This window comes from Canis lupus, chromosome 16 (genome assembly GCF_003254725.2).
Source record: "Canis lupus dingo isolate Sandy chromosome 16, ASM325472v2, whole genome shotgun sequence".
Taxonomy (NCBI): Eukaryota; Metazoa; Chordata; class Mammalia; order Carnivora; family Canidae; genus Canis; species Canis lupus.
In genome coordinates, this window is record NC_064258.1 from 25584547 (window position 1) to 25610968 (window position 26422).

Here is a 26422-nt window from a genome sequence, read left to right on the forward strand (position 1 = left end):
GGTGTTGGGTACTGAGTACAAGGAAGAGAGGGTTCTCCTTCTAGAGGCTCCTAGGGAATGAGGGTGCACATCATTACAGAGTGTATTGTGTCTGTCATTTGTGGGTCTAGGGAGCTAGGGGGCAGCTAGGAGAGCCTAGAAAGGAACTCTGAACCGGCCTGGATGAGAGAAGGAGGAGGGTGTCTTCAGGGAAGGAACATCTAATGCACAGCCTCGCCAGGTGATGAAGAGGTGAAAACACAGTGTAGCATTTCACAAGATAGGAGGGAAGAGCAAGCAGGGCGTGCAATCAGCAAGGCATGGCAAACCTTGGGTATGGCTGGAATTGGTTTGCAATGCAGCTGGACACGAGGCTTGCCTGGTTCCCAGATGCATTTACATTTCAGTGGGAGTTAAGAGTTGTGCAGGTTTCAAACTGGTTCTCATTAGAAACTGTAAGGGCAGCTAAGGTCCTGGAGGGAAGCCAGCCAGTAACTGGGGGCTGTTCCTCTGTGTGTTCACTACAAACACACATAGCACTGTCCTATGTTCTCTTAGGGTCACAGTGACTGTTGTTGGTCTAATGACATCCCCAAAGAACATCTCTTACTGTAAGATAAAATAACCTGTGTTGTCACTGCTCTTCTTGCCTCTGACACCAGCATCCAATGGGATTCTATTGTATACAGCTTCCATTTTGTGGGACTCCATAGACGATTGGCCAGGGAACTCCCCCGGGTGCCAGGTGGCTTGAAATATCTCATTAGGAATAACTGTGTGGGAAGAAACAATATTTTTAGCAATGGGTAGGAAGTGTTACTGAAATATGACTTATTTGACATTATGGAAATTAGAATCATCAGTTCAAATCAGATGGTACAATAGTAACTGTAACCACATTGGAGGCCACAGATCAAAAGAATAGAATGGGATTCAGCACTAGCATATTTCTCTTTCTGTTGTGTATTATTAAATAGTGTGGAGCTTGTCTCAAGGTACAGCATTACCAGCAACAATTCTTTGCCTAGCATTGCACGGTGATACTCTGGGATTGTGTTTATGGACCCTTGGAGGAGTTCTGGGGCTTTAGGAATTGATAAGGTCTCTGAATTTCTGACAAGCTGTGGTCCATAGTGGAACCACCATGGGAGATTTGCCAGGAGACAGGTTTGAGAAGAAATGTCCCAGTAAGGGTTTGCCAGGAGACAGACCCTACAGAGTTTAGTGCCCAGGATGTTTGCTAAGAATGGCTCCTGAGAGGGATACCCAGGGAAGGGAGGAGCAGAAGCAGGATGAGACAGCTGGGCTTTGGTGCAGGTGTAGTGGTTTCAGGGGCCCCTGAGGAGGGCTGGGGGCTACCGTGGCCTGCTGGAGTTTCCCCATGGTGGACTGCAGTGGCCAGGCTTTTTCATCCCTGCATTTGGGCCATCCTGGGTAGGGGTGTGACTTTGGGTGGGACAGTTCTCCATAGCAGAAGCCATTCCTGAAGGGGAAGGCAGCTGAAAACTAATGCCAGCCTCCCTACCAGCAGTTGAGGCAAGTTCTTCCTCAAAAGGACATCTGGACACCTCCCTGTCCACCACAAGAAGTTCCAGGTATTTTTAAAAAAATTTTATTTATTTATTCATGAGAGACACACAGAGAGAGAGGCAGAGACACAGGCAGAGGGAGAAGCAGGTCCCATGCAGGTCTCCAGGATCCCACGCGGGTCTCCAGGATCACACCCTGGGCTGAAGGCGGCGCTAAACCGCTGAGCCACCCGGGCTGCCCAAGTTCTAGGTATTTATCTTGATGTGGGTCCAGACCACTCAATCAGTGAGCAAATCACAGTCCATCGACTTGGGAGGGTGGCCTATTATTTTTGGTTTGTGAGAAACAGAAATTGCTGCTTGTGATAAAGTTGCATTGTGAGGGTTCTGTTTTATATGGAATTGGTACTTAAATTTACTTCCCACTCAGACCCTAACATCTTCGCATGTCACAGGTCTCTGGGCTTTATCATTCTTGACAAACACTTGTCTATAAAATCCAAGAATGTGGTAGGAGCAGTGAGCCTGCCCCTACCCAGATGCTGCTCCTCTCGGCCCCTCTCCCTGGCCCTCCTGGGATATGACCTGGGAAGATGGTCTTTGTTGGGCTTCTCTCCATCACTGGCTCCCACCAGTCAGTCACAGGTGTCTGGATTTCCCCAAGTTTAAGAGGGAAGCTTTGATTTCCTCCTTGCTCAAAATGATTCCTAAAAGGAAGATAGTAAATATTCTGGACTGGCAGTAGGTGTGAGGAAAGAATGTTATTTTAGCAGTTAGGTACACACCATTTTGCCTTTGACTTCCAGGCAAAATGTGACTAAGCCATGTAATGTTCCTGGGTGCCTTTTCTAAGTCTCTGTATGTGTGGAGGATGAGGTTAGGTGATACCTCAGCTCCTTTCTAGTGTTGTGATTTCTTTATATACATCTCTGTTGGGACCTGGAATCATCCCTCTCTCATCCCTTCACTTCTGGGTAGCCTGAGTCCCATGCCCCTCTACTTTTTCCCTGCCTCAACCTCCACCTCCAGCTAGCATCCATGTTCCATGACACTGATCTACGGTTCCACTGAGCAGCAACTCTTCCTTCCCAGCAAGGGAAGGTAGGTAGGAGGGAGCAGGAGTGTTGGCATTGATTTAGGGTCCATCTGGCTCTAGTAGAGGAATGAGGAGTGGCTTTCAAAGGGAATCACCTAGCCTATACTTGATATGCTTGCTCTTTTCCCCAAAGCCAGAAACTGCTCAGCCAGGTGATGGATCTAGATCAATATGGTTTCTTTCATTACCTGGAAACTTCCCAGTCTGTGCTCACCTCAGCTGAAAAGATGAGAAGAATTGATTCAGGGCAAGAATTTGAAAGTATAACCACATTAGGAACTGAAGTGGTGAGATATGTGCTCACTCCCAACATCAGGGCTGTTGCCAGACAGCCAAGCTGTCATTTCTGGCAAGGTGACAAGACCCCAATGCTCTGATGTGAGGCACTTGCTCATTACCTGGCATCCCAGTGGTCATGACCATCTGCTCAGTTTGCCCCCTCACAAGATGGCAAAGCAGATTTTTCAAGATACCAGCACCAACATGCCAGGGGATGTATACACAGATATGCTCAAAACTGGAGAGAAACGGAGTGGCCTTCCTAGAAGGTGCTGCTGGTGCCTGGTCAGTGTCCCAGCACACAGGCCATGTCCTTAAATGCTCTATCTTTCCCATAAATGTCTTGATTTTAGAGCCCCTATTTCCCCATCACATTCCCTCTAAATGAGGAATGGCTTGGTACTGTCCTGAATGAGCACTGTCTTGAGGTCTGGGCTGTTGAATGCTATTGCCCAGAGCACTGACTGAGTGAAAGAAGCAATGCTAAAGTCGAGGCTCTCAAATTTCAGACCTCTGAAAGTCTTTGGCTTTTTCCAGCTTCCTCACAAAGCACGTAGAAAGTATACTTCTGTGTAATTGTTTTCCAGGTAGCCACGCTACTCCGGTTGGAGGTGAGCAAGTGGAGGTAATACCGGAGAAAGCCTGGAATCAGTGGCTTAGCACGGTAGACGTTTACTTCCCAGTCCCCTGAAGTCCCGTGCGCGCCAGGGCTGGGGATCGCGGAGCTTTGCTCACTTGCTCCTGCAGGAACTCCGACTTTCCCCTGTTTCTGGTGGCTTCCCCCGGGAGCGGGGCAGGGTATCCAACCCGCAGAAGAGAACGCAGGAAAAGACCCCGCGCAGCCTCCGAAGGCCCAGGCCTGGACGGGAGCGCATCCCTTGTGCCCGTGTTCCCCTGGCCAGAACTCCGTGGCATGGCACGCTGACTTCAGGAGAGGAAGCAAAGGTTTGCCGAATCTTTTGTGGCTGGGAAAAGGGAAAAACAACTGGGTCTGTTAGAGTGAGGATTCATTTCCAGAAAATCCTGTCTCATCAGTGGTGCATACATGGTGTCTATCTACCCACCCGGCATCACCTATCTATCGTTTCCCATCTTTAGTAAAGAAAGGGCACCCCCATGACTCTTCCCAAAGCAAAGGCCTGACAAGACCTTATATCTTGTATGATTTTCTCTCATCCTCCTCTTCTGAAGTAATCATCATCCTGAATCTTGTCCTCATTTTTTTTTTTTGCCAGACATTTTTAGAGTTGTGTCTTATCTACATGTATCCCCCCAAGACATATAATTTTATTTTAGTTGTTTTGTGTGTGTGAAAAGGACCTCAGTGTATGTGCTCTTTGACTTTTCTTATGTAAATACTAAATCTGCGATTCAGATGCGGTGCCTTTCCTCATTCGTACAGGATTATACCTCCGTGTAGTCACTCATGCTCCCGGAGATGCTCCCGGAGATACGCGCTGGGAATGATGGCAGGTCTCGCTATTTGAACAGTGCTACTACCATCATCCATTACATGCCTCGTATTGTATGTGGGTGGAAGTTTTTCTTGTCTGTAAACTAGGAGTGCAGTTGCTGGGTTGTTTAACTTGGTGAGATGACGCTTAACTTGCAACTGGCCCTCTAAAAAATCCCGTGTCACAGCTTTCCTACACTGGATGTAGTCAGATATTTTAATTTTTTACATCCCTTTATTGTTTACTGTTGAGCATAAAAGGCATACTTTTATCTGCTTATTAGTTTCCCCTGACAGTCGAATTCCCTATGCTGTCACTACTTCTGCTCCTTCTTGTTATATCCCAAAGTAAGAGGTGGAAGGAGATTTCAAACCATCTCTCAGGTCAGAAAATAAATTCTGACCGAAAGATTTCACAGAAGGAGCAGACCTGTATGCAGCCACTTGTCACTTTATGGATGGGTAGTCCCTAACCTGGCAACATATGAATTCCTGTGTCTTCCCATCTTGGCCACTCCAGATGCTTATATGTGGATGCTACAATTTTGCTGATTTTAGGAAAAGCAGCAGACAAACGGAGACCAAACTGGATTCCTCAGGGAAGCCAAGGCAAATCTGTCTGCTGTATCAGAGAATGGGGCTGAAAATGTCTGCATGCTGACCCACGGCCAGTACAGCAGTCCCATAGTACGGATTAAAAGAAAAGTAATGGTTTTCCCGGCAGCAGCTTGGTCCGGCTCGTCTGTGTCCTCCTCTGAAGTTGGATGCAGGTGCAGAACTGTGCCTTCAAGCCCTGGATGTGATAGCTGCATTTAAATCTGCCCTCAATCTGTCTGGTTCAGTAGGGGCAGTCTTGTGAAGATAAATCATGTAAACAAGTTACAGTAATGGAATACTTACTTATGCACTGTATTTTCGAAGGCTGTTGTAACAACTGTTAAAAAGAAAGGTCTTGTTGTCTTTCAGCGTGTTAAGAAAATCCACCCGTCTTTTGAGTATGCACCTGCTCTGCACAGGTAGCTAATGTATTGGAAAGGGAGCAATCCACGCTGGCTTTCCTCCTTTGAGTGGTTGGGGGATGGTGGGAGCCTATTCCTTAAAATATGAGTGGCTTTTCCGCTGAGCGCACAGCCCTTTACTTTGATGGAATGAGCGACAGAAAACATTAGATGCATGTTCTACTCCCTCAGGTTTTCTCCTCCTTTCCTCTCCTACTCTTTTTGGGCTAGTGAGCCTTTTGTTTCTCTCTGCCTCTGGCTTTTCTCCTCTGGCCGGGGCTCTGCTATTGCATTGGTTTAAGTGATAAGCCAATGGAAAATCCAAGCTCTCTATCTACCACCCATGTCTCATCTCTGAAAATACAGAAAAGCAAAAAATGTTTCTGACCCACCCCGATTGGCGGAGGTGCTGAACTTTACCCATTAATATCCTACCAAAGCGAACCGTGTTTTCCCTATGAGCACACTATGGCATGCCACCCAGCTGAGCGCTGTTCTTGCCAGACACCGCAGGCCCTGCCCGGAAGTGGCCTTTGAAAGGGCCTTTTGGAACCCCAGGCGGAATAGCCTTCATCCTTTGTAGTCCCTGCTAGTCCTGACCGCCTCTCCACTCTCAGTCTTTACTGTTGAGTGGAGGCAAAGGTCCTACACTGGAATCATAGTGAGGACCATGGACCATGGGGCAAGTGGAGATTCTAGAATGACATGCAAGACAGCAAGAGCCATTGTCTACCAGCTGGTGTGAATATTTTATTTATGTGTAGATGGAGATGGGAATCCTGTGTGTTTATGCAGACTGATGTTTGCTAGATCCCAGGATGTGAACCTTTTCCACAAGATCAACCTTTGTAGGTGTTGTTCACTGCTGCAGACCTAGTGCCTACACAGTGCCATGCGCATAGCACATGCTCTGTAAAAATCTGTTTAATGAATAAAGGAGGAATCCTAGTGAGGCTGTATAATATGCTAGACTTGGGCAGAGGCCATTTGGTGAATTGTCTCACAAACTCTGGGAAGGGCTAGAGGAGCCTGAAGCCTCGGACTCTCCATGGCTCCAGGAGTCCACAATTCAGACTTGCACATTCAGGCAAAAGATGAGGGACAGAAGAGGGGACAAGGGGCAAGGAACCAGGCATGCATGTCTCCTCAGATGTGGCAGAGGCACATATGCATGCCCACAGGATGGGTGCAGGCTGGGGGCACATTTGCTGTTCTCCTTCCCCAAATGTCAGCAGGCTCACCTGTACCATATATGAGTGAGACTGACAGACTTGGTTCCGCAGCCCTGGGGCCGAGGGGGAGGCATCGGTACCCAGCAGTGGCGTACACCTCAGAGTCAGGAATCACAGAACCTGGTTTTACACGTGAAGAAAATGGTTCCATTAAAAGGCAATTATTCAAGTGGTGTGAGTCAGCCATGCAGCTTCTGGCAATGCTGAGCAGGAAGAGGGAGTGGTGTGGGGAGGGTTGTCTCTCTCTCTCTCTTTCTCTCTTTTTTAAACAAAGCTCAGGCTGGATAGCAGAGCTTGCACCTGCATGTGGATGATGTATGATAAGGGCCTGGACTGCCAGATTCCTTTGTCTGAGCAACATCAGGAGTGGGGGCGGTAGCTTCAGACAGAAAAGGCCTCCATCCCCAGGAAGGAGGAATCCAAAGATTCTTTAAGCTGATCCTGTATTTGACCTTCACCAGATCTTGGCTGCCTCTTGGGAGGTTCCAGGTTCCTCTGTCTGGCCACCTGTGGGAGGTGTGGTGAATTCAAGCAAGTGTGCAGGCCCTCCTGAGCCGGGCTGGGGCATCTGCTTCATCTGTGCTGCCTTGTATGGCTCCCGGCCCCCTCTCTCTAGACTTTCACTGAACACCAGAATGCTTTCTTTTCTGGAGTACTGTTCATGGTTCTTTGTCTTCTAAGGCTGCTTGGTCTGCTGCCACAGCAGCCGGCCCTGCATTGCCCCTGTCATGTAGAGGGAGGTGTGAAGGAGACAGGACAGACCTTGCTTCCAGCTCATCCTCTGGGCTCCTGGGCCTGAGTGAGGATGGGTGGTCACTGTGGAGATGCATGCTGAAGCCACAAGCTTGTCTCACAAATCTTCCTCCTTTTGTTGCTAGGAGGAGGAAAAGGACAGTGGCAGGGTCTGAAATGGTAATGGAGCAAAGACCAGGCAACAGCCACAGAACACCAAAGGGGGATTCTGGTCCAGGAACCCTTTTGCAAGTGAAATGAAAACTCAGATCACAAAGGCTCATATGTTTTGTGCTAAAGATGGGCCAGTTCTAATTCTCATATCTTTTCCCTTTCTGAGCAGCGGGAAATCCCCTCCAAAATTGATAAAACAAAGCAGGGACAATTTCAATAGCTCTTGGATATTAGTAATTTTAAAATGTGGCTGAATTGAGACAGCAGTGTCATGGCTCATGTCTGTTTCACATTCTTAACCAGGAGAAGGTTTGTTTTAGTTGGTGGCATTTTCATCCACTGTTCAGCTTGTCAAATTTGAAAGAGACAGAGATCCTGTCTCTCTGCATTGGGCAGGGGGAGGCAGAGGGCCAGAGCTGTTGAGAGTGGTGGCCTTTGGAGCCGGGCCCCTTGGAGGGAGTGGGCATGTGTCATACGTGGAGGGTCTTAGACTAGATGATGAAGGCACCAGCCAGACTGGAGAGAAAGGAGTGGTGGCTTTTCAGGGTGTCACACCAAGTGGGAGGGCAGTAGCGGCTACTGGATCTGGGGGGAGTCAGTCAGGTTACGGAGGCTCCGACTCTGGACGTGCAGGCAGAAGCAGATCAGGATGTCTGGGCAAATGTCCGTGCATCCTATCTTGGTTCAGATAAATGCTGGGAAGAGAGTGTGGGCCCTAAGCAGTTAAAGTTTGCATGGCTTTGTCTGGACAGTCAGGGCTCTCCAGACCATAGCATGTCAATTCTGGGGAGAATGTCTGCCCTCTGCTTTCATGTTAGTATGTTTAATGGTGCTCCTCAGACTGGCAGTGGGGGACTGGCTGAAGGGCTCTTCACACAGAGTTTTGCCACAGGGAACTCAGTGGAAGTGAGCCTTTTCTGTGGCTGATATTGTTAATACAGAAGAGAAAGCCTGTGACAACAATCAGAGTTATGACTTCAGTTCACCAACTCTGTAATCTGCCCCTTTAGTTTTTAATGTGGTTCTATTTATTTCTCTACTTAAATATTTATAGCATCCCTTCTGAAAATAAGAATAATGATAATACAAAATTAATAATATTCATCATAATGGTGGTAATATCCATTTTTTTCAGGGTCTACCATATGCCACAGTCTTTGTTAGATGCTTTTTATCTGCATCATCTCTAATCCTCACAATGAGCCTGTAAGAATGTTTCCCCTGTTTCACAAATGAGGAAATGGTGGTTCAGGGAGGATATGTAACTTTACACTCAAAAATCTTCTTGGCAAGCAACCAAACGTGGATTTGAAGTAATGTCTTTTTTCCTCTGAAGAACCCTGCATAGGTTTTGGGATCTTTGAGTCAGAAGCTATTTTGGCATTATCAGAAATGGAATGGAGTGAAGAATGTTCCTCTTGGCCATGAAGCCTCAGGTTTCTCTGGCTTTTCAGGCTGTGTTCCTGAAATCTGTTCTTGAGAAGCAGAAAGCAGCAGAGGAGAAGGCTTCCCGTTGCGTCTAAAGATCCTAAAAAAGGCCATTCCTTGCACCTTGAGAAACATTTTGGGGCCTGCTGTTTCCCTTCAGTCTCCCCTCCTTCCATCTGGGTCCTGATCTTTGTATACCCTTCTCTCCCTGCATTTTGCTGCCTCCTTCCTTTATGTTGCATATTCTCAAACAAGCCCTACTGAAGCCCTTTGTATGTACCTTCTCATACCTACTAGTAGTAATATTTTTCTCCATGCTAACAAAAACAATTGGAACCTATTGGATTTAAACCCATTTCCCTTCACTCTAATCCTATTCATTCTTAAAATTTTTAACTGTCCTAGAACCTCCCTGAAGGGTTCCTTATAATCCCCTTGTTTTCTCAAATCCTGTATTGCTTTTTACTAGCCAGATTACACTTGCTGCCCCTGCCTTAGCTATTTGTGTGCACGTTTCTCTTCTCACTCAATAGCTCATAAAGATTTGGAAGATGGGAGTTGTGTCCTTTGTTATCCCTGTGCCTCACACATAGTAGATGCACAGTAATCATTATTGAATAAACAAAAGCTTTCCTCCTCTATATTCCTTTAATTTATTATACTTAGCTACACCTCTGAGTCTTATACTGTCACTGCTACCAGATGTAAATAGATTTATTGCTGTATAGAGACCTGGGACAGCAAATGAGAATCTGATCAGACTCCTGTTTTAATATTGCTTCCAACTTCCCTCTGGACTTCTTTAGTAAAATACAGGTAACACTGTCCTCTGTGAATACTGCAGAGTGATAGGTTATTCAGATCTTCAGTGTTTGCTTTGGAATGTGCCATTGTGGGGAGCACTGTGGAAGTTTGCATTCAGATCAGTTTCAAATCCAGGAAATCAAACTCCTCCCCTTCCCTGCTCTTCTCTCCCTCCTTAAAATGCCCCAGGGCCTCAGATGTAGTGCAGCAAGCACGTCCTCAGGTTGGGGGTCACCACACATTGGCTTTTGTGAGCTGGTGGGACTGACCAGTTAGTAACTGATTAACGACCCTGCTCTGTCTCTGCTCGAGTTGCTGATTCAGGACCATGGACAAGGCTAAAGACAGGTAGTCGGATTTTCCTTGTTCTTACCAGCTCATCTGTACACTTTTGAAGACAAGAGAAGCTGAGAATTCTATTCTAAGCAAGGCAGAGCAGGCAACAAATGGCAGCCCTCTTCCTGGGGAATTCCACTCTTTGAATCATAAATCAGGCTCTCTAGTTGTCTAAAGTGACCTACACAGAGAGTTCTCTTTTCTTGGAGAAAAGACCTTATGCACAAACCAGGCTGACACTTGCCTACTAATTGCTTCCCACTGGAATTTAACTTATTCAGGTTTTCTATTTGGGCCTTGCAGATTTCAGAGGGGTCTTTATTGCCATTTTACTGCATATGGGCCTGTTCCAATCAATATTCTTATATAAAACAGTGGAAAAAGCCATGATATTCTCCTTCCTTTGAATTTTTTTTTTTTTTTTTTTAGTATACACATTTTTATATTCTGCCTTTAAAGCTATTTCTGCTGCACAGCTGTTTTACCGAGACTCAGACTCCTACGGGCCCCACTCGGTCCGACACGTACCTTGAATATCCTTTCACAGTGTTTGATTTCTGCAGTCGGTTGTATAATGAGGAAGGAGTGTGCAGTGAGTTTGGAGATTCCTATTAACCAGGTCACCCATGAATCTATTTTTGTGCACTTCTTTATTAGAAATAGCAGGGAACATGATGATATTTAAACACAACTACTTATAGAAGCTTGGCTTAAAAAAATACACCTTAGTAGGTTTTCTTTTCCCATTTGACATTTCAAAATGTTGTACTACATTTTGCCATCATCAAAACCCCTCTTTTCCATTTGCATTCTGGGATGTGAATAGAGACCATTACACATGTCAATGGATATTTTGGATGCTCATTTGGATTTGTGATCCTCTGCTTGATTAGGCCATATCTGAAATGTTCATTCTGTTCTTGGCACAGCCTTTGAAAATGGGCCATAAAGAAATAGACACAGACCAAGACGATAATTCAGGAAAGAGGTAGAGTATAGATGGAAGGCAGCTATTCTTCAAGCATTTAAGAGAGGATATCTCATGAAAAAGGAGAGCAGAATTTTTCTGTGTTGCACCCAAAGACAGAATCAATGAGTGAAGTAACAGTGGAACAGATTTTGATTCAACCTGAAGAATACCTAACTACTAGAGTTGCCAGACTCTTTGTAACAGGTTGCCATGTTAGGTAGTGAGTCTCCAGGCATTGTAGGTGCTAGACTCCAGGCTGACTGAGCTTTCTGCCAGGAATGAGCCTTCCAGAAATAACAGATCCACTTCAGCTATGAAAGTCAGTGGTCCTTACTATCTGCCATTACTGTTGGTACTCAGGGCATTGAAATACCAGAGCTACCATTGTCTCTTAGGAGCAAAAATTGTGAATCATTTCGAATCTTGAAAATCAAATGCTCTGAATGGGCCATTATAACCAAGGACAAAGATAGAAAGTGAATTTGTAGTTGTTGAGGAAGGCAGCTTTTTATTTCAGGCAGATACTTTTTTTTTGTAGACCAGCTATTTAAATGGTTTTAAAAATCACATAAAATGCACCACTGTCCTTTATTTTGTTGTATTGGTCAAGACTTGGCCATAATTAGGATATTATTAAGAATGTCATGATGATCCTTTTCAAATGAAGAGTTTTAGAGCTTATATAGTAGTACCTTCTCATATTTCTTCTTTTGATTTTCACCACAATTCTCTAAAAAGGCATGGCTAATATTTTATCTTAATTTGTGTAGGAGGAAACTACCTAGAGGGTTTAGTGACTCATCTAACATCACACGGCTGGCAAATAGCATGAGACCTGAGATGGATTTGGAATGTGGAAATTGGAATCATGCAAACCAGGCCGCATACATGGCCATGCCAATAATTGACGGTGTGACTTAAACAGTCTCACATATGAAATGAGGGCGTGGGAGCAGGATGAACTCCAAGCTTCCCACCACATCCCTGTTGTCTGAAATTCATTTGCCTCTCCATATGTATGCTGTCTGGCGGAATCCTTAGTTTTTACCTGGCTGGTAGGAGGTAAAATGAGAGTTTGTGGATTGGAGGAAAGCATTCTGATGCTCTGGTGTGTGTTTCTACAGTGGCAACATTACGGTTCAGATGCTATGAAACACCTTTGTGACAGATCACTTTCACCAGCTTGAGACTCTTGGCTGCATTTTGGTTCAGGTTTTGGAATTTGATGATATGTTTATTTACCTTTGTGGGCTTAATTGCAGTGTGGAATGATGGAGGTGGCTTTTATGAATATCAGTAACCCTAAATGTGGAAAAGTCAGCATGAATGATGAACAGGCTCCTCTCTTTACAAGGTATACGCTTGCAAGAAAAGTTATAGTTGAACTGATTTTATTTTTTAATTCTGTAAGTATAGTTACTGAGCTCAAAACTAAATTTTATATTGCTTATAAGTTTCTGAACAAAGCTAACTTGTTTCCATGTATTATAAAAGCAACATGTTTATTTTAGAAAATAAAACAATAAACATAATTATGTAACTCATTACCTTAAAATCTTTGAAAAGTAACTGCTATTAATACTCTGTTAAAACTCTATGCACTATACAAATTTAATACATATAAACAAATTTAATTTAAATTTAATATGTATAAACATGTATACATATAATGTATGCATATAACTTAAATTTAATACATATAAACAAATTTAGTATCATACTGTATGTACTGATTTGTAAACCCTTGTGTTGTTAATGGTAAAGTTTTTCCTATTTCTTTAAATGTTCTTTTAAAGAAGAGTTTGATTTGAGTTTGGATTTAGGAGGTGTGTTGTATTCTAGTTTGTGGATGTATCAAGATTCATTCAGTCTTTTTCTTACATTGCATATATTGAATGCTTAAAATATTTTGTTAATATAAATCATGTATGAAAGCTTCCTCTCACATAAATCCTTAGCAGTGCATTACAGATATAAATCTGATTTGTCAAAAAGAGAAAACTAAAGGTGCACTTCTGTTTTGTAGGGTATGGGCACTTATGGAAAAATCATAAAGTCTATACTTGCTGTGGTTAACTGACATGGTATCACCTTAGGTGATAGGGAGGTCTCCCCCACTGCTAGCATCATGGGGTCTGTTACCCTGCTCCTGGCTTTTTCATGCAGTTAATGTCCTGCATAAACATCAAAGCAGTGGACTCATTTTTCTTTTCTGTTGATTCTCCTTTAGCCTGATGAAGTCCTCCGATATCGATCAGGATTTATTTACAGACAGTTACTGCAAGGTGTGCAGTGCACAACTGATATCCGAATCTCAGCGCGTGGCTCATTACGAGGTAAGGACGGCTTTCCCACTCGGTGTTTCAGTGGAAGAAAGAGGAATGTGGACTTGAGGACAGCTCCTTTTCTCGAGGTCTCGAGGAAGGTTTCCAGGGCCAGAGGCCTGGAGCCTTTACGGTGTGAGAACAGGCTGGGGCAAATGTTCATGTGCAGGATTGGAGTTGAGGCTTCCGGACATCAGTCTCTGGCTCTGGCTACTTCCTAGATTCTGTTTTTTTTTTTTTTTTTTTTGTATTTCAGCCACTGGGGACTCAGTGGGCTTTCTCTACTTGTTAAATCTGTCATTGCTCATCCCCTGAAGTTCCTTTCAGGGACAACAGGGCAGGATGCATTAGTGGCAGCTTCTCTTTTCTTCTGTGACCCTGGATATAAGCTCAAGAGGCCTTTTGTGAATCACTGTTCGGAGAGATGTGGCAACATCAGTGAATCAGCACCAAGTTCCTTCTACGTGATGGCTGCTGGCCTAAATGTGTTTATCAGCATAAAGACTTCCCCCATAAAGTTAAAACAAAGTTTAAAATCCGAATATTCGTAAGGGACATAATTCAGTGGCTCTGGCTCTTTAGGATGGGCACACAAATAAATGGCTGCCTTTCCATCTTCTTTTGAGAACAGAGAATGAGAGACGAGAGGTTGCCAATGTCTGTTGGGGGGATGGGGGAGGAGGACAAGGTGCTGCGCATGGATACAATGGGAAGCTGGGGGAGCCCCAGAAGCTGAGTGATGCCCAGAGCATATTCGCTTTTGTAGAGAACATATACCAGTGGGAACATGAGTTTTCAAGTGTAATAACTTGTGAGTAATTTTAGATTGGAGGGCTTAGCCAGCAATTTTCTTTTTGTCTGACAAGTCTGACAAATGCCAGTTGTCACTGTCACTCACCAGACATCTCTGAGCCTGCAGTTCCTCTGTGCACAATGAAGGAAACAATATTAACATGTACACGTACACGCCCAGAAACACAATAAACTGACCCTGTGTGCTTCTCAGGATTTTGTGGTGACCAAATGAGACCTCTTAAAATAGTATTTGTGAAAATGCTTTGGAAGTGATAAAGTGTGGTGTAACATACAAAATTATATTGCTTTTCACTATTAACTCCATTGCAGCAATATTCTGATGAAGGCAAATAAAACTTGCTCTTCTGAGAAAACTTTTAGAAATCAGAATCTGTGAAAAAAGTTAGCATATTTTTTTGTCAGTAGGCACTCAAATGTTAGAAGTAAATGTGAACTTAAAAGAATTATCTAAAATGGAAGATAACCATCTTTTGAAGTTAAGAACTTTCTAATTTCTGTGTATATTGCTTTGTAAACACACATGGTTTTATTAATATGATTTCCCCAGTGAAGAAGAATCAGGGAATATGTTCCTGCTCTCACATTCCATAGCTTCCTATTAGCCCTTTATGTTCTCCCTTTATTAGATTTTTTTGTTCGTTTGTAATCATCTTACTAGATTCTTGAGGACAGAAAGAGAGCTTTATTCATTTGATCTTCCATAATTCCTGGAAAAGTGCCTGCACTTCACAGATGTGCATTTAGCATTTGTCTACAAAAATATCCTGATGGCACAGTCCAGCACTGCTTTATTGTTACCTGAACTAGAAAAGGAATGTCAGAAAATTGAAAACAATTTATTAAAAAAAAGAAAAAGCTCTTAGCTGCTCAATTAAGAATTTAGTTATTTGAACTCAAGTTTTCCTGTTACTACTCTGTATCCTTGCTGTGGCATAATTAAATTGTTTAGAGAATGTGTTATTATTTGTTGCATGTAGCATAGATGGGATAGGGAAAAGAAAGCAATTACAATAGATCTGCAATTAACAGTGTTACACATCATCAAAACAACATTAAATGCATTGCCATTAAGCATGGATGGGGGCTCTGAATGATGTTTCACTCCCTTCTTCCAGGCAGAGGTGGGGCACTTCTTTCACAGACAAACAACACGTGTGCTCTTTCTGTAAAGCAGCTGGGGATGTGAACAGGGCTCATATCTCATGAGATCTCTAGTCTTCTAGCTTCTGTCGGGAGGCTTCTTCAGGTACTTCTTCATCTCTAACAAGAGGGCTTCCATCAGATGATTTTGAAGGCCATTGGAGAACTGATAGCCTGATCCTATTCATTTGCCCCCTCCTTCCACATACACTCTCTCTGCTGAAATTGCATGAAGAGTGGGTCTCTAGGAGTCTGAAATCCCATTCAATTCATTGAAAATATTGTCACACTGAGTCTCAATGCTCTATCACTGATGTATTGCTTTAACTTGATTTTACTCAACTAGAAAATATTCCCAGCTTCCCTACGGGACAAATCAAAAAGAATCCGCTGTGTCCTTTTTGCATGTCCAGCACTATTAGTGTTAGTTATTGCAGGGGATTCTGAAGCTGTGTGAGAACTAGTCTCTGCCCTCAAGAAGCTCATAAACTTTGCTGGGAGGAAGAGCCATAGGTAGTTCAGTGTGGTATAAATACATGTGTGATCCTGAGAACGTGATCTGTAGAGTCCTACCTGCCCCTAAGGAGGTACTCACCTGATGTGATCTCACAAGTGTTGATTCTTCTGTCCATTTGACTTTCTGACATATGCTGCATCATGCTGTTAACTTTTTAGATATTTTCATATTCCAAATTCTAAAGAGTGTGTCACCACTCAGAGTTATTATGGTCAAGAAAGATGTGTTGGGATTGTCATGAATTATCTAGTCCTTGGTAGATGGGTTACATTTTAGGGCTGTTGGAATGAGAAGTCTTAGAATCTCCAAGTAGGGCTTCAAGGAGCATTGGGGAGGCAGGGTTGGCTGGAGGGAGGATTTGTGTTCAGGAAACGAGGTGCACAGTAGTATGTTAGGGGTGTTTTGAGGGCAGAATGTAAAGGAAAGGGGACTTTGTACTCTTGTGTGGCTCTTAAGCATTTGGGAACTTAACAGTGTAATCAAGCATTTCTGAGTAGCAGTCCCTTGGTGGTGGTCAAGCTGCATTGTTGGGAAAAGAGCAGCGTTCGTACAACTTTTGCTTTGAGACTAGTATGCCAGTCTTTTGAAGTAAAAAAGAGAAACAGAACAGATGGGTTAATGCTTAATAGCTGCATGCTCCATTTAAAAGGCTGAACCTTTGTATAGGAGGACAGAAAAACCTAATATATGTCTAATGGACCAAACCCTTCAGGTTTTATTTTTTAAAATCTCTTTCTGCATATGAAATCCTAAAGTGGAAAATATGGGGAATATAAAGGCATTATTATTTTTCTTACTTGCTAAGCATTAATAACATGTTAATGTTTTGGTGGAAAATACAATTAGATGTTGTCTCTGCTCACCGAGTCAATCGAACAAGTAGGTATAGACAGAGGGGAAGAGAAAGCTTTCACACGTGCCTTTCAACATGCCTGAATATATAGAGGTTAGGAATAGTTTCCCAGTGAGTTCATTTGAGTAGTTTGTCATAGTTTTAAGTGGCTAAAGAATCATTTTCTGCAAAAAGAGAGAATTTCTTACATGAGTGAAGGAGTGGTTTTCTGGCATGTAGGAAAAAGAAGATTTGTATAGAAACCAAAAGGACAGAAATTTTTCTTTTTTAAGTAAAGCTAAAGAAAAAATATGAATGAGTGATCTAGGAGGAAAGAGAGAACTCTTGTCAGGCAGGCCCAGTGAAGTCAGCATAAATGTGCCAGTCTCAGCTACTTACCCCTTCCTGGGAATGCTAATATCTCTTGTGTTGCTGTGCCATGTATGCAATTAATTGTTCATTGCAAAATCAGTGGCTCAAGTGTTCTGGCACCTTCAAACAAGATTGTAAGCTTCCTGAGGGTAGGCAAGAGTCGTGCACTAAGTTTCTTCATTTATTTCTATAGCACCTACCCTAGAATTCAGTCCATGGTTGTTGTTCTTGTGGGTTGTAGGTTGATGAAGAGGCTGAGGTTGGGGGCTGGAGGAGGGATGCAATGGGTCAAGTTCAGTGGAAGCACTGATGGCTGGGCAGGAGAGGTATTGGTATAACTTGGGAGTCAGGGAGCTGGCCTCAAGGTATAGGTGATGGTTTTGTAGTTATAGGAAAGATGGTTCTCTACACTGATGAAAAACTCTTCAAACATTTCTGAATCTTGAGGTAATGTCAGTCCTGACAAATGAACCCCATTAAGCCACTCATGAGTGGCGGAGTCCAGGATTGTTCTCTAGTCAGGGAAGCAGCAGGCTCATAGGGCCTATAGAGGCTTGCTGAAACTGATTTTTCCTGTTTCTCTTGTTTTGATTGTCTTCCAACAGAACTTTGGCCTTCCCTAGCTTCTTTTTAATCCAGGGGAATAGCTAAAGGACAATTTTCTGGTCTCTATAAGTCTGGTAGTAGATGGGATGTAAGTGCTTTGGGGCTAGACACAACAAGGTGATAACTGAGGTTCCTAATATGTGCTGATTGAAGCAGCCTGATTTTCTGTATTACCATTGCCTTTAATGACTTCTCTGTTCATCTCTCACACCTTCTTGACTTTGCTTTTCCCTTTTTTTTTTTTCTAATTGTCTGAATATGCATGCAGGCTGGACAACTCCTCTCCCATGTCTGAGAGTCATTGGTCAGTATCATGTTCTGTTTCTGCAGCCCATGGGTTCTCACCGCACTGGAGTTGTGTCAGGGTGCACTGGGTCAGCAGCCATCCTGGGCATTGCAGGTAATATGCTCCTGGAGATGTGAATGCTAACTGGGGGAGGACAATAAAAGATCTTTATGGCAGGGTTCCTGTGGAGGTGCTTCTCTGCACTGTACATTGAGAATCATTCTTTCAGTCTTTCCAAATCTCTTAAAGTCATGACATGCTTAATTTTTCCCAGATGCTGTTAATACAATTATTGGCTCATCTGTCGAGGCTAAAGCTATTCTTCTTACCCTTTGTGATGTCAGAGGACTTCAACCTATTCCCCAATGCCTAATAGTCTTTACCTCTGTTTCTTGATCATTTCATTGAAGATTCTTGAGCTTCTGTAAAGTTTCTACGTATTCTTATATTTTTCTGTTGTTTTATTCCAGCAAGTCCAGTCATTTTATCTTTTACCGATTATTACTAGTCAAAATAGTTCACTGGAATACCAAAAAAATGGTTAATAGAGAGGCCTAATGAAACAAGCAACAACAGGCTGAAGAATACACTCAGCTCTGGGCAACTTACAGGTTGGCTAAGAACCATTGTCAGATGGTGTGTGCTTAATGTACATTGATTAAGGGTAGGTAGAGTATGCCCTGCAGCATGAGTACTCATTTGCTGAGAAGATATGACATCGCTTAGGGGATTTTAGGAACCAGGCTGCATTCCACTGCCTAGAACTCAATCAGATGGTCCCTGATCCCCTGTAGCTTCAGGGGAGGTTGGAAAAAATAGTTTATATGTGCAGGAAAATGAAATGGGTCAACAAACACATAGGATCATCTCTGCCACAGTCTACCCTGCAGGTCACCAAAAATCTATTCCTTTTTTTCTTTTAGCACATAGAGTACACGTCCCTCCTCCACAGAAACATGCTCAAGCCCTACCCAGTTACTTTGTCCAGCTCAAATTTCAGGGTCTCTAGGAAGGGAGTGGGTCTCTCCATGAGATGTGGATGTGATTCTTCTTGGTCCCACAGCTTGTGAGCAACACAGAAATGTTAACCTCTCCTCCTTTAGAGTGGTGATGACAGTGGTAATATTTCTTATTCAGAAAAAGGAGGAAAAGAAGACCGAGAGTAATCACTGGCGTATAGCAAATTTGGCATCCTACAGGGCAGACATTAGGAAGTTCCTCTTTTCAGGGAGCAGGGGAAGTTCCCCGAATAGATTCTCATCTTCCTCTGTGAGAGGGACTTTCTCGTTCATTTTTCTTAATGAGACCTGGTTCTGCCCTCCACAATTCTTCCCTGTCCATCGTCCTTGCCACATCTGAAGTGGGTCTTGGGTCCTACACTTTCCTTGGGGACTGCCAGCATTCATAGCCCACTTTCTTCCAGATTTAAGGCATACAGAATACTCAAACCTTTTCCAATTCAAAGTAATAATTGCTTTTGTAATACAATTCTCTCAGTAATATAGAAGGCTTCTGATTTACTTTTTTTCAGAAAGCTTCATGTGTTGTCACCATACAGTTCTTTACTAGACACAATTTCAAGGCTGCTTGTTTATTTTATTGCTTCCTCATCTCTGTGTCTCTCTCTATTTTTCAGTTTAATGGCAGCCATCTTCAGATTACCTAATAATAGGTGGAAAGATCACATCCTTAATCCATTTTTTTGCTAAAATCCTTAGTCACAATGCACAACTGAGAAGTCTCACTGGGTCTTCAGCATACAATGTCTTTTACTGTGATATCTTTCATTTTTAGTTACTGGAAGCAATTAGCAAATGACTTTTCTAACTAAGTCCCAGATTTCTGGAACGACTCTCCTTTTTTATTTCTATCTGCTAATGTGCCAGTTACACATTCCAGTTCTTAGGGTTTTTTGATTCTTTTGCAAAAGCCTGACCAACAATCAATAGTAGACAATTAGTAGCAAACAACAAATACCAAGTGTTATACTTCTCCATCCTCTTTTGGTTCTTTTAGAACTATAACCATCTCCTAGCACAGAATCATCTAATTCCCCTAGAATGGTAAGCTCAATAGGCAGGTGACCTACCTTCCATGGTGTTGTAGTCAATAGTTTTGCCAGTGCTTTATCACTATATATCCTGGACATGTTGCTTTGTCCCCTCCCTGCCACTTATCACCCATCTAATCTAAGTCACTGTCAAATATTTACAGTTTCTATTATAGGAGAACCTCAATTTCTATGTTGGACAAGTAGGCTAAATGTAGTAATAAACAAAGAAGTAAAAATTATTTATTACTCACATTATAGCCCATTGTGGGTTTCCAGAGGGGGATTTTGTGCTGCATAATCATTTAAGACTCAAGCTAATAGAGGTTCCACCATCTTTGCTCCTGATAGTGCCCTGATGATCAAGATCCAGCTGGCACCTAGGGCACTGATGGGCAATCACCACTGATGGGCGGGTGATTTGTGCAGGACATTTTGGGGGGCCAGGCCCAGAAGAGGCATTATGTCCACACACATTCCACGAGCCAGAACTCAATTGTGTCTTCTTCTGACTGTATGAGAGGCTGGGAAATGGGGTAAGCTATGTGCCCAGGAAGAAAATGGAACCAGTTCGGTGAGCACATAGCATTGTGTCTGCGCACTATGTGTGTGTGGCAGAGACTACAGGGCACGTGGTGATTAGGACCTGTTTGGGGGATATTGGCAATGAGGTGGAGGTGGAGAAGACATAGAAAGAGAGGACTACCCGTGCATCCCAAAGGGAGTGTGCTTGATAAAGAAACATGAACAATTCTGGAAATCAAGTGTCTGGGGGCCTCTATGAAGATGATGTCTATTCATTACAGTGCTCTATAGGAAACAGAAGCAAACACATTTTTTGTCTAAAAGACAAGGGAATAATATGCTATCAAATTAGAATTTTCTCTCTAATTCCTCTGACTTAATTGGTCAACACAGAGATTTTCCAGTTGGAATTTGGGGCCTGTGTACTGAGTGGCATGTCTGACATGAAGGATTTCTTCTCTGTTCCACCTTTTTGGGCTTAGGCAACTAGTCCCCCAGGCCTTGAGCTCTGTGGCCTTCAGACTTCACTTCAGGCTGCACTTCCCACACTCTGGTGGTCTGGGAGCAACCCCCGGCAGGGATCAAAGTGTGTGCCGAAGGTGAGGACACATATATGGTATCACAGCATCTTTTGGATGTTTGAGAGAGATTTCCATGTGCTCTCCCTTGTAAGAAAGGTCATTCCTCTGCTGAGAGGCTAGGTTATTATTGGCACTCGACTCTGATCTTGTTTCCTGATTTGCTTTCGCCACCAAATTCATGGCCATGTCCAGCAACTAGACAAAGTTCTATGCAGGATTTTATTATACTCACTTTTACCTCTGGATACTATCATTTTCTTTACCCTGTTTTATTTTAAATCTGTATCTCTCAATTATTTATTTTGTTCTCTTGCATTAGATGTAGATATAACTTGATCTGTTATAGTCTTTGATGAAAATAGTAGGGTATAAGTATATAAATATTTAATCTTTTTATTTTAGCATTTTGTTCCTTTTTGGCAGCGGCAGTAAATTCACGTGATTCAAAATTCAAGAAGCGTGAAAGTGTGTGTAATGTGAAAAGTCTCCCACCTATTCCTCAGCTCCCCAGTTATACTCAGATGAAAAGAATGTGACCAATTTCCTTTGAAATTTTCTGTGCATATAGATGCAACTTAATTTTTCCTTTGAAATATTTTCTGAAAATGACAACATGCTAGATCCTCCATTTTTTATTTGTTTTAATTGTGGCATAGATCTCCTTATATAAATTATCATAATTCATAAGGATATATTTACTGAATTGACTGATAACTCCTTGGTAGCACTGATAAAAACCAGTAGAAAAAAAAAGACTTTCTCACTGAACACTCATTGAGTGAGGCACGTGTCTATTGATTTTCTGATCCCAGCCCGTGCTGGTTGGTTATTAACAGTGACAATTTTTCTTTCAGCTTTCCATTCCCAGCATTCACTTGAAAACATATGAATTCCTAACCTCCTTATCACTAAGCCATCTGGGTTTGTTGATTTTTTTTTTCCTAAGATATTAGCAGACAGAAGATTCTTAAAGGCTAATGACCTAAGTAAGTGGGCTTGAGTGTTGATCTAAGCCATGTGTCTTTTCTACATTTCTTCTGATGATGGGAGAAGGTGTTGAGGACAGCATGCTTTCCTCCTTCTCTGTGATTTGATAATTTAATTAGTTTCTTTAGGCGTTTTCTAAGATGAGTTAATTTGGGGTAGAATTTTTCTAGTTTTGATTTACATCCTTTTTTCTGAGAATCCTATAAAGGACATAAGTGCACCTTATTGGGAAGTACACATGCCACTCTCCTGTGCCTACTGCTCCTGTCTTCTTGCTCAATCCTTCAGGTATCCTTGATCTCTGGGAGGCCACCATTATGCCAGCTGCCAAAAAGGCTCCTATGTCCACTCTACTGATTCAGATATGGAAACAGCCCTTCCTTCACCTTAAAGAACCTGCAGGCAGTTTGAGAGTTTTTAGATTTTACTAAGAAAATAGGAAAAACGGAACAAAACTCTTTTCTATCTGCTACCAATCTTCCTCCTCTAGGCTTCTAGAGGACCGGTTCTGGCCTCACAGTTGCAAACTTACCTCTGACCTGAAACGTTGCCCTACTTTCCGATCCAAGAAATCCTAGTAACTTCTTGTTTTCATTAATTCTTTATAGCTAATCAGTTATTGCAGATAAGTTCTGGAAACTAAGCTTCTCCAGGTTTTGCCTGAACAGTGCCTCTTTATCTCATTCCCCAGTGTTCCATGGCCCTAAAGCCAGCCCCTGTGTTTAACCTAGGAGTCCACTGGGATGCTGTGATTTGCTTGAGAGCCCCAGAGTGATGTCTTCATCTTTTTCACTTCATGAAAAAGTTCATGCTCCCTTTTGACTCACCTGCTAAACTCTGTTTTCTGTCCATGGAATAAATTCACTCTCAGCTTATCCTCAGAGCAGGCAAAGTAGGGCTGAGTTATTAAAAGAACTTCTGGTCTACTCAAGGTCAGAAGGCCTGTGTTTTAAGTACAGGCTTAACAAAGTAACTTAACCCTTCTAGATTTTAGCTCCTTCTTCTGTAACATGAGAAGATTCAGTCTTCTTTCGTTTTATTTCCACTCCTCATGCCCATCCCCACAGGTAACTATTTTATTAGGTTTGACATGTTCTTTATTTGTATATGTTCTTTAAAATATGTATTGCAGTGTGGGCATGTATACTTTAATTTTTATTTCCGATTAGCTTAGATTTACAGAAAAATTGCAAATACAGAGTATTTCTATATACCCTGACCCAGTTTCCCCCATTATTAACATCTTGCATTACTATGGCACATTTGTAATGGCTACTGAACCAATATTGATACATTATTCTTCTTATTATGTAACACACATTGTAAAGTGTGAAATCCATACTTTATTTAGATTTCCCTAGGTTTTTACCAAATGTCCCTTTTCTGTTCCAGGATCCCATCCAGGATTGCACATTACATTTAGCTACCATGTCTCCTTAGGCTCTCGTAGGCTGACAGGGTCTCAGCTTTTCCTTGTTTTTGATGGCCTCAATAATTTTGAGGACTACTGGTCAGATATTTAGTTGAATGACACCCAGTGGAGATTTTTTGATGTTTTCCTCATAACCAGTCTGGGGTTCTAGGTTCTTGGTGAGGAAAATCTCAGAGGTAAAGCACCATTCTTATTCCATCATATTAAAGGTATATCATCAATATGACTTACCACTCTGAATGTTCACCATGATCTTCTAGCTCAAGGTAGTGTTTGTCAAGTTAATCCACTGTAAATTTACTCTTTTTCTCCCTTTCTATAGTGTGCTTTTTGGAAGGAAGTCATTATGCACGGCATAGGCATGTATTTTTAATATATACAAATGACATTGTGATGTGAATCTCATCCTTATCTTGCTATTTCAGTGAGCAATGTATTTCTAGGACCATTCATGTTCCTACACGATGTCAAATGTCTTGCTCCTAATGCTGTACAACATTCCATTTATCATATTTTGTTTTCCCATTCCTTCAGGAATTAGATTGCTTCTGGTGCCCCGCTCACCCAAGCAATGCTGTGACAAACATCCTTAGACAAGTTTCCTGAAGAACCTGTGTGGGAATTTATATGAGATAGATATATAGGCAAGCGTAGACCTTGTGCATCAGAAGTCATATTATTACTTATCTAAGCCTTGCTTGGTAGCGAATTGGTACATCAGGGGTCCCATATTCATGTTTCTGCCTTTTTTTTTCTTTCAGCTGTTCAGTTTTCCATTTTTTTCTTAATCTGCTTGATATTTGATGTCTTGTTATTTTAAATTGTCTTTCTCTAATTACTATGAAGTCTGAACAACTTTGTGTATATTTATTAGTCTTTGTTTTCCTTTTTCTGTGATTTCTATTTATATCTTGTGTCAATTTTTCTATTAGTATTCTAGTATTTTTCTGTTTGATTTCTTCATATATCCCTTGTTGGATTTAGGCATTGTAAATATCTTCTGTTCAGTCATCTTATTAAAAGTATTCATGACGCCCTTTGTTAATTTTGTTTGGTAATCTTGTCAATTTTTATGTGATAAATTCAACAGACTTTTTGCCTTATACTTTAAGAAGTTCTTCTCATTGATAGAATCATGAAATATACCAGCTTCTATTAATTTGACACTTCTATTGTTTGTATTCATTTCTTTAACTCTATTTGGAGCCTACAATTATATATTGTATGAGGTAGGAATCCACAGTGATTTTCCTGTGTCTAGTTCACCCGTTTTCCTACCACCACCTACATCTCTTTCTTTCTCATGATTTGTGGTGGCACCTTTATCATATGTTAATTTTCTTCAGGTACTTGACCCTAAATCAGACCTTTTTATACTGTTCTATAGTTCTATTTGTTTTTATCTGGGCCAGCCCATGCTGTACTTAATTTCCATCCCTTAGAATTATGTTGTAATATCTGAGAGTGACAAGTCATATCTCTTTCCTCTTCTGTTGCAGAGGTGACTTAGCTATTTATACAGTGTGTAATTTTGTTGTTCATGTAAATGCTTGAGCAAATTCACAAATTCAGTTGAAATTTGTATTGGAATTCCATCAGATGTAAGAATTAACTTGAAGATAATTGGTATCTTTATAGTATTGGGTCATTGTAGCAGGAATATCTATGCACTTACTCCATTGAAGCCAATTTCTATATTAAAATTTCAGAAAAATGTAATATATAACACATGAACATGCATATGATTGTTGTGGTATTTAGTTCTTAATAATATATGTATTATTATCTTTTGCTAAGGTTTAATTATTGCTCTTCAACTAAACTGTAGTCATTTTGAAGGCGAGGGCCATGATTTTAATTTCTTTCACTGTATTTGAACCTAGTGGGGCATAATGAATACCAGGATTTGTTTTTGTTTATATTTTTGTTTTGTTTTATTTTATACATTGTTGCCTCTTTTCCTGCCTCACTCCTGGTTTGCTTACCCCTTCCATCTGCCTCCCCTGGGTCAAAATGCCTAATGTGGCTGTGTAACAGTAGCTCACACCTACCTCCATTTATTGAGTAAGGCTAAGCACTTTTTTTTGCAGTGTGGTGCATTTCCTCTGGGGATGAGCAATGTAACTTAAAACTCTGCTGTGTCAATAAGTCAAGGTGAGTTTTCAGCTTTATACAACTGCATTCCTAGCCATTAGAAAGATGTTAACATTTATTGCCAAGCTGTCTCTTAAATATCCTGTAATAAAAAGCCAAAATATGCTATCTTTTTTTTTCCAATTTCACCCTTAAGCTGCATTTTCATTACTACATTTTCTTTGTAAAGTGCTATCACATTCTTTATTGAAATTTTTACTGTTTCAGGTGATCCCATAATAGTCTCCTTTGATCTGAAGGGAAAAAAAAGTTTTATTTTCTTAAAAGAAAGTATCATAGGGATCCTCTTTATTTTGCTAGTGACATGACTAACCCCTACCCTTTTGGCTATTATTGCCGTGTGTCTGCTTTTCAACCTATATAATTAAGATAATCCAGAGACATGATTTGACCTGTACCCTATCCAAATGCATGTAGTAATAAGCTATATGATAATGAGGTTTTCCTGGTTTAAAAGTCGTTTTAATCTGATTGTGTCACTGTGCAAGGAATTAAGTCAGTTTGCTTTGGGACTGTGTGTAGTGAGAAAACAAGACCACATTTGAAAGAAATAATTAAAAGTCTGATGCTGAATAGGTTGAGACCTCTAAAAGAAGCATGAGATCCCTCAGCTCTAGTACTTGAAGAACGCAAATGTCTTTGGAATGGCTTGCATACCTGAGATAAGACACTGGTGGTGATATTTATGGACTAATCAATATTCTGATTCAGTTGAAGAGGAAACAAAGTTTTGAAGTTAATCTGATGTCATTGGGTCTTTATGGCATTTAGAATTTTTTATGAAATGTTT

The 26422-nt window shown here is 41.8% G+C and overlaps 1 protein-coding gene across 8 annotated transcripts in view; it reads left to right on the forward strand.

The window, feature by feature from the left end:
- Positions 1 to 26422, forward strand: part of ZMAT4 (zinc finger matrin-type 4) — a 356108-nt gene that overhangs the window by 52665 nt on the left and 277021 nt on the right. For all 8 annotated transcript variants that reach the window (XM_025438880.3, XM_025438812.3, XM_025438949.3 and 5 more), the window contains one exon: positions 13241 to 13346. In XM_025438880.3, coding sequence (XP_025294665.1) covers positions 13245 to 13346 — 102 coding nt within the window. In that variant the 5' untranslated portion in view covers positions 13241 to 13244. The remainder of the gene's footprint in view (positions 1 to 13240; positions 13347 to 26422) is intronic.